The sequence below is a fragment of the Actinia tenebrosa genome, unplaced genomic scaffold (assembly GCF_029948245.1).
Source record: "Actinia tenebrosa isolate PJP-AT-01 unplaced genomic scaffold, QUT_ActTen_1.0 PGA_scaffold8__29_contigs__length_14323225, whole genome shotgun sequence".
Taxonomy (NCBI): domain Eukaryota; kingdom Metazoa; phylum Cnidaria; class Anthozoa; order Actiniaria; family Actiniidae; genus Actinia; species Actinia tenebrosa.
This window is the reverse complement of record NW_028292585.1, coordinates 7526272-7541776: the sequence shown is the minus strand read 5'-3', so window position 1 is coordinate 7541776 and position 15505 is coordinate 7526272. Positions and strand designations below refer to the sequence as shown.

Sequence of the window (15505 nt, the reverse complement as noted above, 5' to 3'; positions counted from 1 at the left end):
TGTTTTCTTCTCCATGGGTAAAACCGCTGAGCCAACACAGGAAGCCCGCACCAACGACAAAACATTCGACGCGCTTATGACATCACTTATTCATTGACGTAATAACATTTTGTGAATTTTTGAAGACGTGGAAAACGCGCAAATTCTAAAGCCAAAATATAAAAAGTTTAAGAAACTTAAACTGTACAAATTAGCGAATTCCTTTGAACCAAAAGATGCCAAATGGTACGTAGAATGTTATCTATTTTTGCGCCACTATTTAAATTTGCTAATGTTAATTTTTATCAATTTTTTCTAACAGCTTAACTTTTGCGGGATCCAACTTCACCGTAAAGAGATCTACACATCGTTATCTCTTATTGTTTCTGTAGTTTTGTTCGCTATTCTGGTGAATGATTTTATTGCAGTGTTGACGGTGGAGACCCCGGAGAACAATTCTCATGGCTTCACATTCTTAATATTGGTAAGCTTACGAATGCGTATTTTTCCACAAAGGTTTCTTATCAAACCCTTTTTTCCTCTTCTAAGGGTTCGATAAAAAACTTAAGCACACTAATCGAAAAGAAAAAGAAAAAAAGAATACAGGAATACCAACAAAAGACAAACAACGAAACAAATGAGAGAAAGAAAACAGAATGAAAAACGTATAATGTAGAAGAAAATTGCTGCCAAAATTTGGGCAGTTGTCTACTTCGATCCGCAGCAGTAAAATATCTATTTTTGTGCGCAATTTTTAAGTTCTTTTAAAGATTTGTTCTAATAGTAAATATTGAAGCTGATACTTGCTACACAGGCTACGGATGATTTGAGTAATGTTCATTGGAAGACTTGATGGAAGACCTCAGACTATAGAAGAAATGTGACGTGCTTGCTTGGCGTCCCTAAAGAGTCCGCCAACTGATGCGTTATAACTCGAATTGCGCGCCACACATTCTTTTAAACTGAATTCTTTATAGAGCCGAAAGGTGTTCAACTCCAACTTTCCGGCCGCACGTTGCAATCATAACTGAGCAATATATACGACATGCGCAAACCAGAGTAACTTAGGCTAAAAATCAATGTCACGACGGTTGCTTCAAAAATTGTAACACCATCAGTAGAAGTTCAGAAATCTTCAGTACTTAAAGTACCGCACTAGTAATGAAGCTCCTTGCTTCTGATTAATGATTTTTGGTAGCCCAACCTTTGATATTTTTGCGGAAAACTTACATGAGAAATTATTTTTTCCATCAGATATCACACTGCATAGCCTTTGTCATGTCCATTCTTGGTGTCATGTACCACAGTCTTGCTGAGAAGATAACGGGAGTCTATGTCGGGATGATTTCGACAGGTAAAACAAGGCCACTAGATTGTGGTTGACAGTGAGACTGCGCTCAAAGTCATAGTATCTAGTCCTTGTCGTCCGTCACTTCTCCCCTTCCTTTCTCACTTTCTTTCAATTTTCTCCCTTTCAATTCTTTCATTCGTTCGTTCGTTCCTTCATTCCTTCCTTCCTTACTTCACTTATTCCAGTCGACCTTCCAGTCAGCTTCAAGATCTTAAATCCAATCCTCCCGGTTTTTTTATCGTCTCCCTTTAGCCCCACCTTTCTACTAAATGAGGTATTTCTTTACCCGTTTTCTTTCAGCTTTCAGCATGCTACTATTCATAGTTAGAATTATCTTCGAGTTAGTCTTTTTGGAATTCCGCCCAGAAGAGCTGTCCCATTCATCATAAATAGGAATGCAAAATATTTTGAATAGTTAGGTAAGAAAACCAATAGTGTTTCATTATCATTCGCACATCGATAACTTCGCATAAGGAAATAGTACCTTGATTGCGCAGTGTGGCGCGTTTCTCCATAGCCTCGTGCGCAGACGCTGACGAGAACCGGAAGCTCCCGCACACAGCGGATGCGCAGAAGGTTAGTTCCCAGATTTTCACTTCGATCTTTCATTCTTTCCTTAGGTTTTATTTTGAATGAAATTTAAAGCATTCTTTATTCTTCCGGGGAAAAAACGTTGGAATTCCAAAGAAAACTACGACAGAGGAGTAGCTCGAAAGCTTTGGGGTGCGAAGGTCCTTTCCTTTGCTGGGCCTCTTCTTCAGCAGAGACCTTGAACCAAGATGCTACAATGGGACCTCTTTCAATGCTGTTACTTCGAACCTTTCGTTGGTAATTAGCTCTTATAATGTCAATTTGTCCCGAAAGCGGGCACTCAACTCCTAACCGTGCCAAATTAGGCCTTGGCGAAAACATTCTATATAACATAATTATGCATGTCAAATGAACCACCATTTTCCCCAGTCGTGCATGTTGAATCCCTCTTGTCGCGAATAATGAACATTAGGAAACTAGTAAAAGCTGATCAGTTAATAAAAAATCCAAATAATATTTATTATCGTTTTAATTTGTAATTGTTTATCTAGTTACTAATTGTTATTATCAATATTCCTGAATGTTGATTCTTTAAAAGGAATAGCTACTTAAAAACGACAGAAGTCCATAGCTCATGGTTCCGACATCCAATTTGTTACTGCCAGCTCAAAAATCACCACGTACGATATTATCCCATTTCACACCTCATGTTATTCTCTTGAGAGTAAGATTCTTTATCAGCGTTGTATCCATATTCATGCTTTGTCATGCGCAAACGTTAAACAAAGAAATGATACTCTGGGGAATGTCACAGTGTACGAAATGGGAAAATATTACTTCTAAAGGTAACCCATCTCAAAGTTATATGGAATACGAGGCTAACATAAAAATACAAAAGAAATGACACAAATTTCGAGAAAAAGTGTGACTTCTTTTCTCTCCTCCCTTCGTAAAAATCAACATGTGAGTCGTGTTGTATGCTGTGAATATAGAATGTAGTGGTAGTGCGTGTGGAGTTTTTAAATGTTTTTGTTAGCATTCCATTCAACATAATTTTGAGAAAGGTCCAGGTATATCGATCCTGAGAAAACACAAAGTCTTTGTACTTGAAAGCAGGTACCTTTTATCTATTTGCGAGACAATATTATTAGTTAACTAGGAAAAACTGCGGTGACAATTTGGAGTTGGAACCATAAACTACTGATTCTACTTATTTTCATACATTTGATGTGTAGTCTCCTCACGTGGTTTTGTCGCGTGTTGAGTTTTTTTTATTTTTCTGTTCTTGCTCGTTTGCGTCTCTTTCATTTCCGAAATTTCTATTCTCAGGTCGCGTTTGCATGAAAATTTATTGCAACAAGTATTTGAATTGCAACACTTCTAAAAATCGAGTTTACCTCACTTTTTTAAAGAGTACAGTAAATTCCACCAACACGGTAGTACAGTAGTATAATACTCTAGGGATGTTAACACTCCCTCTCTCCTTCCTGTCCAGGGATGCCGTGGAGACATTTCAAATACCATCCCTGGGTACGTTTGCTCAAAAATATTTCAGGAGACAAAAAAAATTGGGGCCTTTGGCACATATAGCATGTAATATTGCTGGGGTTGAGTCTTAAGACTCGAAATCCTAGATCCAAGGGACTGGAGGGCATACCATATGTCCCTCTCTATATGATTCATTGATGGCATATTATGATTGACTTCCTTGTACTTTGATGTGAGGGTTGGCCATTGGGTCTAGGAAAGGGTCTCTATCGGCCGCGCTTCGGCCAACTCGAGTCATGATGACTACTATCGTAACGAAAGCCAGGATTACCAGGAAGAAGATCATCATCGTTCGTTTTAATGATGCACTGGGGTCATCTATAGGAGAACTTGTGGGTTTGTTGACTCTTGTTCTGAAATACATGATGTATGCAAAATTTACCACAGGGAGCCCATTCACTGCTATCTTATTCTCAAATTTGAGTAGCATAAATAGAGGATATTACATGGGCGCGCGGAGATACGAAATTTATCTTCAAGTGTTGAAAAGATCTCTCACAAGTGAGCGCAGCGAGAGATTTTCAAGACGAGAAGATAAAATTCGTATCTCCAAGCGGCCATGTAATATTCTGTTTATTATATATTTATCAATGAAGTATGTTTTGGCTTTTTCAGGCAATTCTTTCCGTGTATTTTTGAATAGCCATCGCAATGGTGTTATTTTCACGTTTGAAGATATCAATTTTTCGAAATAGAGAAAAATAGATATTTCATCGGTAATTATATAATAAATATAATTTTTTGGCATCCCTGAATTTGCTAAGAATCATTCAATATGAAGTTATTGTAGGAATACAGAGTGTCCCCACAGTAGTACACTCATCTCTTGCCTCTGAGGTCACAGGTTTTTTGATTTGATTTTTTGATTTTTTTTTTTTTTTGATTTTTGAACTCCGCATATGAGTAGAGTTGGTTGGGTCTCTCCCTTGATTCAAAATTTTTTTTTCTGGTTTTTCTCTCTCTGTAAAACCCAACAGGGTTAATCCCAATTCAATCTGCTTTGATCAGCCCAGAGGTCATTCAGTTTATTTATTTAAAAAAAATTTCTCTTTATTCATGCAAAGTGCTCCTCAAATTTGATGCTAATGAGCCAAAGCAAAATGTGTGGTGAAACTTAAAAAAGCACTTGTGAGTTTGTGAATTCAACCAATCAAAACTCTCACCTGAACCATCTTGTAAACCAGTCAATTGCTCCTCGCCTTTGATATTTATTTTCATCGTGGTCATAAGAGGGCTGTTGCAGATCCTCATGATGTTTGTCAAATGTCTTTCGAGAAACTGTTCCTAGTACCACAAAGTAGATGCATCATCATCTTAGTATTTGTCATAGATATTGATCAATATCTTCATGCATATCACCATTACTGTCACTTTATGTGTCAACATCTTGTTCGACATCATCATCATACTGCCATCATAAATATCATCACCACCATCAATAACATCATCATGACCATCATCACCACCATTGTCATCAACATCATCAAAAATCGCCATCATAGCCATCACCAAATTCTTGTACAGTGTAATCATCATCATCATCTCCACCATCATCAGAACCATCATCATCTATCATAACTATCATCCATAATCAACATCTTATACTTCATAACCAAAGATAACCAATGTTGTCATCATCATCATTATAACAGGTATACTTACCTTCATTGCGGATATGTCCCTGTTGAGTGTGAGTAGCTTGTAGTGGAGTTACAGTCTGTTGGCTCATTTGTACAATATGGTCTCTTTGTGGTCTTTGTTCTACTCTTGAGGAGGTTGGTGTAGTGTAGTAAGAGTTTGGTTTGACTTCGTCATTATAAGATGCTAAAACATACAGAGCAAGTTGAATGGAATTTAATCATTTTCAATTTTATTTTTTTTTTGTTAACTTTTTTTGCTTAGAAACTTTAGAGAAAGAGAGAATTCAAAGTGGCATTCCAGCCAACTAACCAACCTGAAACTTCTCTGTGCTGGGTTTCTTGTAGAGTTTTGCTTTGTTCTGGTGCTTGAGTTGGAATCTATAAAAACATATAGCAATAAAAAGGTTGCAAACAGAAGAGAAATAACAGTATAGCAAAAAAACAATCAAGCAATGAGATGAGGACTTAAGATGAGATCTGTCAAATAAAGAAATTTCGTCACATCCTTCTTTTTTTGTAATCCAAATTGAACAACTTCTGCAGTATTTAAGAGTATATACTTACCACAGGCAGCCCAAGGCCTGCTCTTGCCCATGCTATGTTAGAAAGCTTTTGCCTTAATTGATCAACCACAGGAGATACCATGTTCTCAGGAGGGAATATAGGGTGCTGGGGGACCATAAAAAGTATTGAGTAAGATGATGTTAGATGTGGTATATAGTTTAATAAATCACAGATTATGCTTTTGAATGGTCTAATAAAGTGTGAATAGACCCTTTCGGCTAGAGCATAATGTTTTCCTATACAAAACACTCGCTTTGCCCTAGAATATTCTTTCATTGTTTGACGGTTGTGTATGAGTAGACACGTGAATATGGATAAAACTCAAACAAAGAATCTTAATCTAATATCAAGGGAATGGCACCTGGTCTGAGATGGAAAAAGTTTTTGCCCAAGCTGAAAGGGCTTATTCATAACCATTCAAAAGCTGTGTGATACCTACTGTAACTCAAAATGCATTCTTCTTTAGCCCATACCACAATTACTTGAACTACTGTAATTTCTTTCAACTATTTTGTTCGGTTATTCTTTATTGCTGTTTTTAAATCATTCTCAGTCATAAAAGCTATAAATCTCTCTGTAGAAGATCTCAGTGCCCCTAGACATTTTGGATTTTAAAAAATTTCTCATCATTTTTCAAAAGTCAGGCTTCACATGTTTACCTTGTGTTTAGTGTAGTTTATACAGTGTATATAAGTGATTATTGTTTTTGTATCAGCTCTAAATAAACTTACCTTGCAGTTAGGGCAGGTATATCCAGCAGGAGCAGTATTTGGGGGAAGACTTTGACAAAACTTGTTGATACAAGCCAAGTGAAAGACATCTGGGAATGAAAAAGAGTAGTCTTGAATTGAGCTTTATTTAAAAAAAATCAGTCATAACTTAAAAGCTTTATACTCTTTTTCTGAATTCAATTAACATGATTCATTGTGGTCTAGCTTGGGTACAAACAACACCATATAAGGCATGGTATACAAAACAGGTGTGTCCCGAAGATAGACAATATTTTCATTAGAAATATACTGCTAAGGTACAAGCTGTTTGCTTGCTCTAACCATAGCAACTTTGTACTAACCATAGCAAACCAGACGCACTACATCACCCTCTTCTAGACTGCCATTACATAGAGTACATACTGGGTTGTATTCACTGTCTTGAAGCCAGTGGATATAGGATTTGACTATACACTGAAAGAAAACAATCAAATAGCATATCATTACAATCATCACCATCATCAACACATATCATCAAACTTAATTTAGAGAGGACAACATTTGACAGTCACAACTAATAAAACTGCGATCCTCTATTTATCTCATCCACACAACTAATAAAACTGCGATCCTCTATTTATCTCATCCACGACAAAGTTCTGACTATTTGCAGTTGCAGAAAGGCAATACCTACTCAGATATTTTAAATTTCAAGCTATTTTAAGACGCCCAAAAATTTATCAAAATTCTATAATATTCATAGATATCAATATTTCATACATATCTTATATGACAATTTGAGCCACAGATTATAATATTTGCTATTTTCAACTTGATGCATCTTGCATACTTGGACATAATTTTTTTATACTAAGTAAAATCTAAGAATTACTTAGAGGCCTGTCTATATATTTGCTTATGATAGTCTTCTAGCAACTTTGAATTAATGAGAGAAAGATGGTGTTTTAATGTGCAAATTCAAAGTTATATGTGATTTTAAGAAGTAGTAGTAAGCTTTCCACCAAAAAAAACTCCAGTCTGCCATTTTTAGTAAAACAAATACTTCCCATAGCATCCTTTCGATGAACTCAAATTAAAATTTAACGATTATTTAAGTCTTCTTGCATAGGAATATAATGGTAAATAAATATATATAAAAATTGAATACAATAGGAATTTAAATTCAATTTTGACTTACCCGAGAATGACTTGACACAAGACAAAATTCACACACGTTTACACGATGTTCAAAGCAGAATTGGTTGGTAACTTTTTTTCTTGGGGCATTTACAAAGACCCATCTTTGCATTGACTATAAGATATTAGCGGTAGAATGAAGGAATTAAGTGTATAAGCGCTGAAAAGTGACGCTATATTTAAACCTTCATCTCTGCCACGTCGCCATTTTACAAAGTTCAGTTTGGTAACCTCGCAATTATTCCGCCTGTGGGATTCCTGTGTGGCTACCACAGGGAGACCGCTACTACATTTTAGTAAGAAAAGAATCAGAGTAATCGCTTCGGTGAACCTAGGGACACTGCTGTTGTAAATTCTATATTTTCTGCCTTTTCCTTTCCTTTTTCATTTCTTCTCTCACTCTTTCTTCCATTCTTCTAAACCTCAAATTTTCAAGTCTATAGACCCGGGTCCATTGCATCTGATGTCAAAGCAGCTCAATCTGGGGGTCAAAATAAAAGATTTATCTTCTCTTGAGGATTGAACAGAGTTTTATAATGTTAATTAATGTTCAATTGCTTTGACCCCAGGTGGGGAAAAGTGCAGGGGGTCTATTTCAGTTTTTTTCTCACAAGCTGTTTTAGCATTCAATCGTTCGTTCGTTCGTTCACCCCACCCCACCCACAATTGTGAACAGGCGTAATACTCAAGTTTCTCGTGATAGTTTTAAAACAATATTTATTCAAAATATGTCAAGTTGAACATCAACAACCATAAAATCCATCACAAAAGCTGATATACATATTTCTTTCATTCACTATTGATGTATAATGATAAAACTCTTATAAGGCAAACTATAAATAAAATACTAAAATTTGTACAATCCAATAAATATAGCAATAAGTTACTATACAATAAACTTATCTCTGACTACCTGCTACCTATTTCACTCATAATAAAGGCTCTTAAGTTGAGAAAATTACATATGTGATTTCTTTTAGTTTATGTAGTTTATGTAAGCAATGTTTGAATTGTCCCTCAATTGTACAATTATTTTCCCATCCAATTTCTCAATCATCCCCAGTTGGGGCATCCTGTAATTATCAACGAAGCACATAGGTGTGTCAGCTATTATCAAAACAAAGTTGAAAAACCTAATTTTTACATACAAAAGCAATTTAAAACGTTAATTGCAAAATCTGAACTAATCGTAATCTAATTTTTATCCTGTATTTGGTAATTTAAAGCAATTTTGCTAAAATTAGGGTAGAAACAGTTGCAACCAAGCTTGGAAGGAACGTAAAGGCAGAGCTTTCAACTGGAGAGATTTTACCTCCAATTACCCCCTCTGGGGAGCAACCCATCCAATAAGTAGAAATCTTCCTAGGGTAGGGAGGATCAACTTTTGGAATCTCAAGAGTGTAGTCATCGATGGCAAAGTATTCTAACCCTTTGAAGAAATACGTTTTTCCGTTTTCCCATTGAAGGGCAGCATCAAGGTTGTAAGGTATGTTATGTCTCCAGCCGTCAGTGATCAACTTTGGATACCCGATATCGATCTCCTTTCTGTCTGGGTCGTATCTCCAGTATTTGTCTCCCTTGAAGAAGTAGACCTTGTTGTTTCGGCCCCATTGGAATGCGGCGTCCATATTAGCGAGGTCAGCTGGGAGGTTCAACTCAGGGTCGGTGATAGGAAGAGGTTTTGACTTGAGTGCGGAACGATCTTTGAGCATCCAAAACCTTTGTAAAAAATAAAAGAATATATTGGTTATTAGAGAAAGGAATGAATACGAAAAATAAGAGGTTGTACATGTCCAATAAAGGATAACATTTGTTACGGTGACAAGATGTCATACTGTACTTGTACCATGCCCTCTGTCACCGTCCTTTGCTATCGCTATGTGTGACTGCATCTTGAGAAAAAAGGGGGGGAGGAGGACAGCTAGGACGGATGGGGAGGGGGGAGGGGTGGTGGTAGGGACGGATAACTTACTTGTCGCCCTTGAAGATGAAGTTAACTTTGTCTGATCGGCGCAAGAAGGCAGCATCGACGTTATCTTCCACAAGAGGCCAGAAATCAGCGATCTTCAGTGCTGACGTCCAGGATCCGCTCTCAGCAATGGGCCAGAAGTATTCACCCTTGAATGCATAGGTTAGACCGGCTTCAGTTGTGACGAAAGCGTCCACAGGGCTTGAGCACTTGTCGGGCACACCAGGAGCATCGGTACGAGTGTGAGGCGTTGGCGTGACACGGCCTGTTGGAGTGGGAGCCAGAGTAGATTGAGAGGGCGATGTTGGCTTGCCTAGGAAAAAGAACGGGAGAATATTCATGAGTATGTGAAAGCATATGAAGAATTGGGAAGAGAACGATGAACGAAAAGTGGATGAATAAAAAGTATTTGTAACTAGCGCTCGTGTAAGCGCTAATATGAAAACTAGAACGCCGCCATAACAAAGCGGTCTTTCTATGGACATGCGCAGTGATAAAAAACAAACAGGAAGTGACATTACCATATATAGCTTGAATTCCGTTGACGTCATCGCTGTGTAGCTTGAAGTCTGCTTTATAGCCTCCGTAGAATGGATACATAATGGCATCGAGGTGGTTTGAGTGGTCAAGCCCCAAACTGTGCCCAAACTCGTGCACTGCTACCCAGAACAGGTCGATCCCACGTTTGCCTTTGAGTGTGAAGGGTTCGTCATCGTCAAAATGGGCGTCACCATAAATATCTGTAAATTGAAATCGTTTACAGTTAACATTTTTCCGTACAAACAGACAGACAACCAAACAGACAGATAGAAAGACAGACAGACAGACAGACTGACAGACAGACAGACTGACAGACAGACAGACAGACAGACAATTACCATTACCTTCAGAATTGTCTTGTGGATAAAAAGCATGAGCCAGTGTCTGACCACGACCATCAAATGGATAACCATCACCGTGTTCGTATGTCGCAAACTTGATATCAATGTCAGCTTTACCACTGTTCACCTTCTTGAAGGTTAGAGGCGTCACCGCTGCCCAAACGTTAAATGCATCGCGGATGGTATCATCTATTTCTTTCCTCGACAAGTCTGGACTGTAGTTCAGAATTTTGTAGGTCAAATCCTAAAAAAAAGGAAATCTTTAGCAGGGGTTTAGCGAGGTTTCGATTATAGGAGACGCAATGTACCATTTTCCAGCCAAATCCACAGGAGTCCCGCAGGGATTAATCAAATTTTGTTGAAAGCAAATTTTCTTTGGGGAGAAGGGGGGGCACGTGCCACCCCATGCTACCTCCCTACTCTAGTTATAATCGTTAGTAAATTTGGATATAAAAATTGCACAATTTTTGCTTGTGTATTTAATTCTCTTGGCTTCAGCGATTTCACTTTCTAAGCTCATCATAACATGGTACGTGTTTCTCACTGAGTTACGAGACCGTTTTTGTCTCGATCTAGCACCGGAAATCCCCTAGAATATCTTTGTTGTATTTCATTTCAGTTAAGTAAAGTGCAAGTTACTTTCCAGGCTGACTGTTCCGAGATAATATCCCTTTAATTGACTTGGTTTGGTTTCGAATTTCATTGGTTACCTTTTTTTCCCATTTTGATCCATGAAGTACGTAGCGTCTTTTCCTTCTCTTGGCCTTGTCTGCGGGCCCGACATCAGGCACCCCGCATCGATCAGTACCTATCAGCTTCAGCAAAGCAGGATCGTCTAGCTTTCCATTCTCAGGAAGGTTCCCCATGCGTTGCAACATCTTAACAGCTTGATGGAGTTCGTAGTTGCTTCGTAATCGCCCACTCGTGGGGTCGAGGGGTTTAAGGTATCCATACGAAGCGAGATAATTCTGACAAGGTAAAAACATTTCTGTCAATATTAATAAAATTTCGCCCAGTGATATAAGACAAATTAATACCAACGTTAAATAATAATAGTAATAATAATCAATGAAAGAAACAAGACTTACAACTACATCAATTGGGGTAGGTTTTCCAGACACTTGGGCAATAGTAGCACAGCCCAAAATCAACAACGACAGTTGAACAATTCCTCCCATCTTCACGACCAAAAGTATATCGGTTATTTCCAGAAAATAACAGCCAAAGGGCAATAATAAATATGGCTTCTCGTTTCCCTTCTTGAGTTAGCTCGTAGAGGTTTCAGAAAGTTTTGAGTTGACCTTCACAGCGAGCCTTCTTATATCCCCGCTTCGCTTGCAATGCTGACGTCGGTGATAAAGGCGAGGCCGTTTAGTTCGGAAGTCCCTTTTCATGAACGAACTCAAAGATAGAAGCCGCAGAGCTAACCCTTCCGCGTCACATGGGTCCCTGGAGGCGGCCGTTAGGTCTTAGCCAAACCATATATAGAATTCTAAATTGTTTAGCTAGATTATTCATTGGAAGAATAATAAATATAATAGACGCAATTCCGGCTGGTCAGCAGTTTTGTAATATGTGATTTTCTGAATAGTTCATGTTCAACAATACAAATATTGACATATTTTGAATAAAATAATTTATTTAGGAAGGAGTTGTGGTGGCGTGAAGGTGATACATTTTAGTTTTTACGCAATCATCTCAAACTGTGATGTGACCTAATTTTCGCCATAGATGTTGACCTGTAAAAAATCGTAGATTTATTACGTCCTTCCGAGACATGTAGTCACTCAACCACCACCAATGTGTTCCTGTTAGCGTAAAACATGTGTAAACCGTGAAAGTTCTGGTTTCTGAGGTTGCATAAAGTTTATTCTAATCCACAGAACTCCGGATTATCTATAAAATCTAGAAAACAATTATGGCGGGATATTTTCTTGCTACTAAGCCAATGCTGAAATTGCGGTACAAATAAACTTTAGCTTAGAAGTTTTATTGACATTCTAGCACAAATCCGCGAGGAATTGGACATGAATGCTTTCGTCATGGTATGTGCTAAAACACAAAGGATTTCTGACGTATATAGCAGTAATGATATCGGCTTGTGTTTTATTGACTCACACACAAACCGGTAAATTGCGTTCCATGACCTCATCCATGACAGCCCAACCCTGGACTGCTTGTTGTGCATACAATAACTTAGTAATATAAAAACTATTTATTGTTTACCTGTTCTTCGTCTCTAATAAAATAGTTTACCAATACCTTTTGAATGAAATAATTATTTTTACAAGCACAATTTTTGGGTAAAGTGTAATTCAAAGCGCAACGATTGTTGGCTGGAAAGTATGAAAATCGGCCATTGACGTCAGAGATGGTTTACACTGGACTCAAATATCTTATTTTTTTTTCTTGTTTTGGAATTTTTATTTACTTTGTGTGTTTACAAAATTGACTTATAACAACGTAGCAATTGCGTACGCAATCTTGTACCTCGGGAAATAAACAAAAAAATTATATTCTCTAGAAAATGATGCATGGTCAGAAATGTAAAAAAAACTTGCCCAAGTGAAATTTATTGTTATTTTAGTCGGTGAAATTTAGGTCAAAGGTGGGGGAAAGAATATGTTGGCGCGTGCTGTTCGTGCACTGCAGTACGCGCCCTCCAGGCAAAAATAATCGATATATAAAGTTTATTTTGAGATAATCTTAAATCATGACTGAGATTAAATATCATAATAGCTGATGGTATTGATGCTTGATTTATCAGTATCTGCTTTATTATCGTAAACTTATAATGTCTTTATATCAGTGCTCATGATTCCAGTCGCTTCTCCACTCAGGAGGCGAAGAAAGGATATTTATTTTGACTGTCTTTCATCATGTAAAAAAGTTTGAACAACTCCACACGTAGGTTCAACAGTTTTCAAAAGGGCAGTTAATTATTAGGCCAGGTATGCTCAAGTACTTTGAAGTAGACCTGTACCAAACACCAAGAGAGATAAGTGCCACTCTTTCATTCTCTCGGCTTTCTTTGTCGGTTTTATAAACAGTAACCAGCTCACTGATTGACGAAATCTTTGATGAAGAGCGTGAAGTCCGTGAATGAAATGCTAACGAGAAAGCCCTGCAAATATTATGGACAAAATTGTCGAAAAATCATATCACGAATTTAACGTTTATTTCTTGTAATGTCATTGTAATTGTTATATACCTTTGTTGAACGACACTGTGATGCTAAAAAAGGATCACAGTGTCAGTACAAAACTGACTCTAAAAATAGATAACAAAGCCGAATATAGGATGCAAAACTATGAACTTTTATCTGAGTTTTTCCTTACATCCTTTCGCTATTCCACTTCTATGAAGCAAACTTTTCAAGCAATGGTTTACTATTCCTGATAAGCGACATTTGGTTATTTGAAAACATTTTGACAAAATACCGGCTTCACTGGGACGATGGTCAGTCGTTATTAAAGTCTCGTGTTAACAGTTTAAATGTATTAAACATTTACCGAAAGTTCGCGCTGTACTTCTCTATCATCGACAATCCTGGAGATATTCCGTACAAGTGGTTGATTATCATTTATCCCTCTTCTCGAGCCACACACAGAGAGTTTATTAAGTCAGTCAGTTGGTCGTAACTTTTCTTTTCACTTGAGTGAAATCACCGTTAATTAAATCTCGTTTGGATCATGTACTTCATATAGATCAAGTACTTAGTGAAGTACAGATTCTCAATTATAAATCACCTTCGTCTGACCCTAAAACACTCTGAAACCGTACAGTTACTGTTACTTTTCATAAATGTACTAAGAAATGGCCCAAAATGGCAAAGATTTTGACCCGGTTTTGGCTTGAAGCCCAGTCCACTTGCCCATCCCTCGTCATATGAGGTTCACGATGTTTAGATGTTCAGTGAAGCTCGTCTATTATAATAGAGCTTTGTTTTAAAAAAACACTAACTCTTGGAAAAGCAGAGCAACTTACTTTCCAAGTTTTAATTTATTTTCGAGCCTTCAAGCTTATTAAACTTATTAAATATAAAGATAGCTTTGCAGATTTTTTTAATAACGACGCCTCCATTTCGTTTTTATTTAACAGAAAATAATTCAATGAAATTATATTTTCTTTCTTTTTAGCACATTCAAAATGACGGCTATCGAAATAAGGTATATTTTGATGTATATACTTGAAAATAGAGGCTTCTTTCCATGGTGGGAAAGTTCCTTAGTAACAACGGGGCGTCCTAAGATACTTGATTAATATCTGCTGATTACGACACCAGCCTTCACGCGTCTTCCACGATGACGATGTCACGTACGATCAATTTCGAAATGTTGATTTTCCTTTACAAAACAATGCGGAGAATTAGTAGTTCAAGTTTCGCTAAAAGCTGAACAACAACACGTAAAAGTTCTTCTAGAAGGCGGAACATTTTCTGAACGATTGAAAAATTCGAAAATTTTAAAAACAAGGTACTTGATGAATGTGCGTAAAACCTTAGATAAATATAAACATAGCTCTTCCCGTATCATAGAAAGCGGAAGCATAAAAACAACGAAGAATAACTTTAGGGTCGTAGTTATGATTATCGTCATGTTGAAACAAATCGTCGCATTTATACGCAGTTCCGACCGATTAATCTAAATTCGCGACACGGTAGCTTCTTTTCGTATGAAAGTCGAGAAACTTTTCGTGACTTACGACTTCGAAAAACTATTTCAAATAATCTTATCTGAATAACTATTGATAAACTCAGTAGAAATCTAATCAGAATTGAGAGCTCATGATAAAATACCAGCATTAACTTAAGCTTGCTTAACTCGAGTATGGGATAACTTATTATTGACTTCAGTTGAGATAAATTTATATTCCGCTTTGGGCGGGAACGAGGTTGTGGGATTCGGGAAATTGCTTTGAGACTAGTGAGAGGAAGCTTAAAAGTGAAACAGAAAGAACTGCAAGTAATAAAAGAGAAAAAGCGAAAGAGTACTAAACTCGTGGATGTCACGAAGAAACTCCGTTCAGTAATTTGTTTAATTTAAGGTTGAAACGTTGGAAAAGATTCAAGATCGGCACGAGGAAAAGTGGAACTCGTGAAAAACCGCGACTTTGTGTCATCTTTCAAATTGAAT

General features: G+C 37.3%; 3 protein-coding genes across 3 annotated transcripts; 1 reads left to right on the top strand and 2 right to left on the bottom strand.

Annotated features, from left to right (window-relative positions):
- Positions 1–13: 13 nt before the first annotated feature.
- Positions 14–1719, top strand: LOC116302829 (uncharacterized). Its single transcript, XM_031712216.1, has 5 exons — positions 14–17; positions 126–229; positions 302–463; positions 1234–1333; positions 1631–1719. The coding sequence occupies exons 1-5, from the start codon at positions 14–16 to the stop codon at positions 1717–1719; spliced, it is 459 nt and encodes a 152-aa protein (XP_031568076.1).
- A 640-nt stretch (positions 1720–2359) lies between these two features.
- Positions 2360–7732, bottom strand: LOC116302826 (zinc finger protein-like 1 homolog). The gene is given in 9 exon segments (XM_031712214.2): positions 2360–3762; positions 4573–4693; positions 5072–5233; positions 5364–5427; positions 5614–5718; positions 6345–6433; positions 6686–6797; positions 7522–7599; positions 7601–7732. Coding segments are annotated over 9 exon segments (963 nt in total). The 5' UTR covers positions 7625–7732; the 3' UTR covers positions 2360–3554.
- Positions 7733–8220: 488 nt separating this feature from the next.
- LOC116302824 (stromelysin-2) lies at positions 8221–11740 on the bottom strand. Its single transcript, XM_031712210.2, has 6 exons — positions 11459–11740; positions 11081–11338; positions 10374–10614; positions 10011–10229; positions 9493–9802; positions 8221–9239 (listed from the first exon to the last, which is right to left on the bottom strand). Exons 1-6 carry the CDS (start codon positions 11546–11548, stop codon positions 8741–8743), a joined length of 1617 nt encoding a protein of 538 aa, XP_031568070.2. The 5' UTR covers positions 11549–11740; the 3' UTR covers positions 8221–8740.
- Between the last annotated feature and the right edge of the window lie 3765 nt (positions 11741–15505).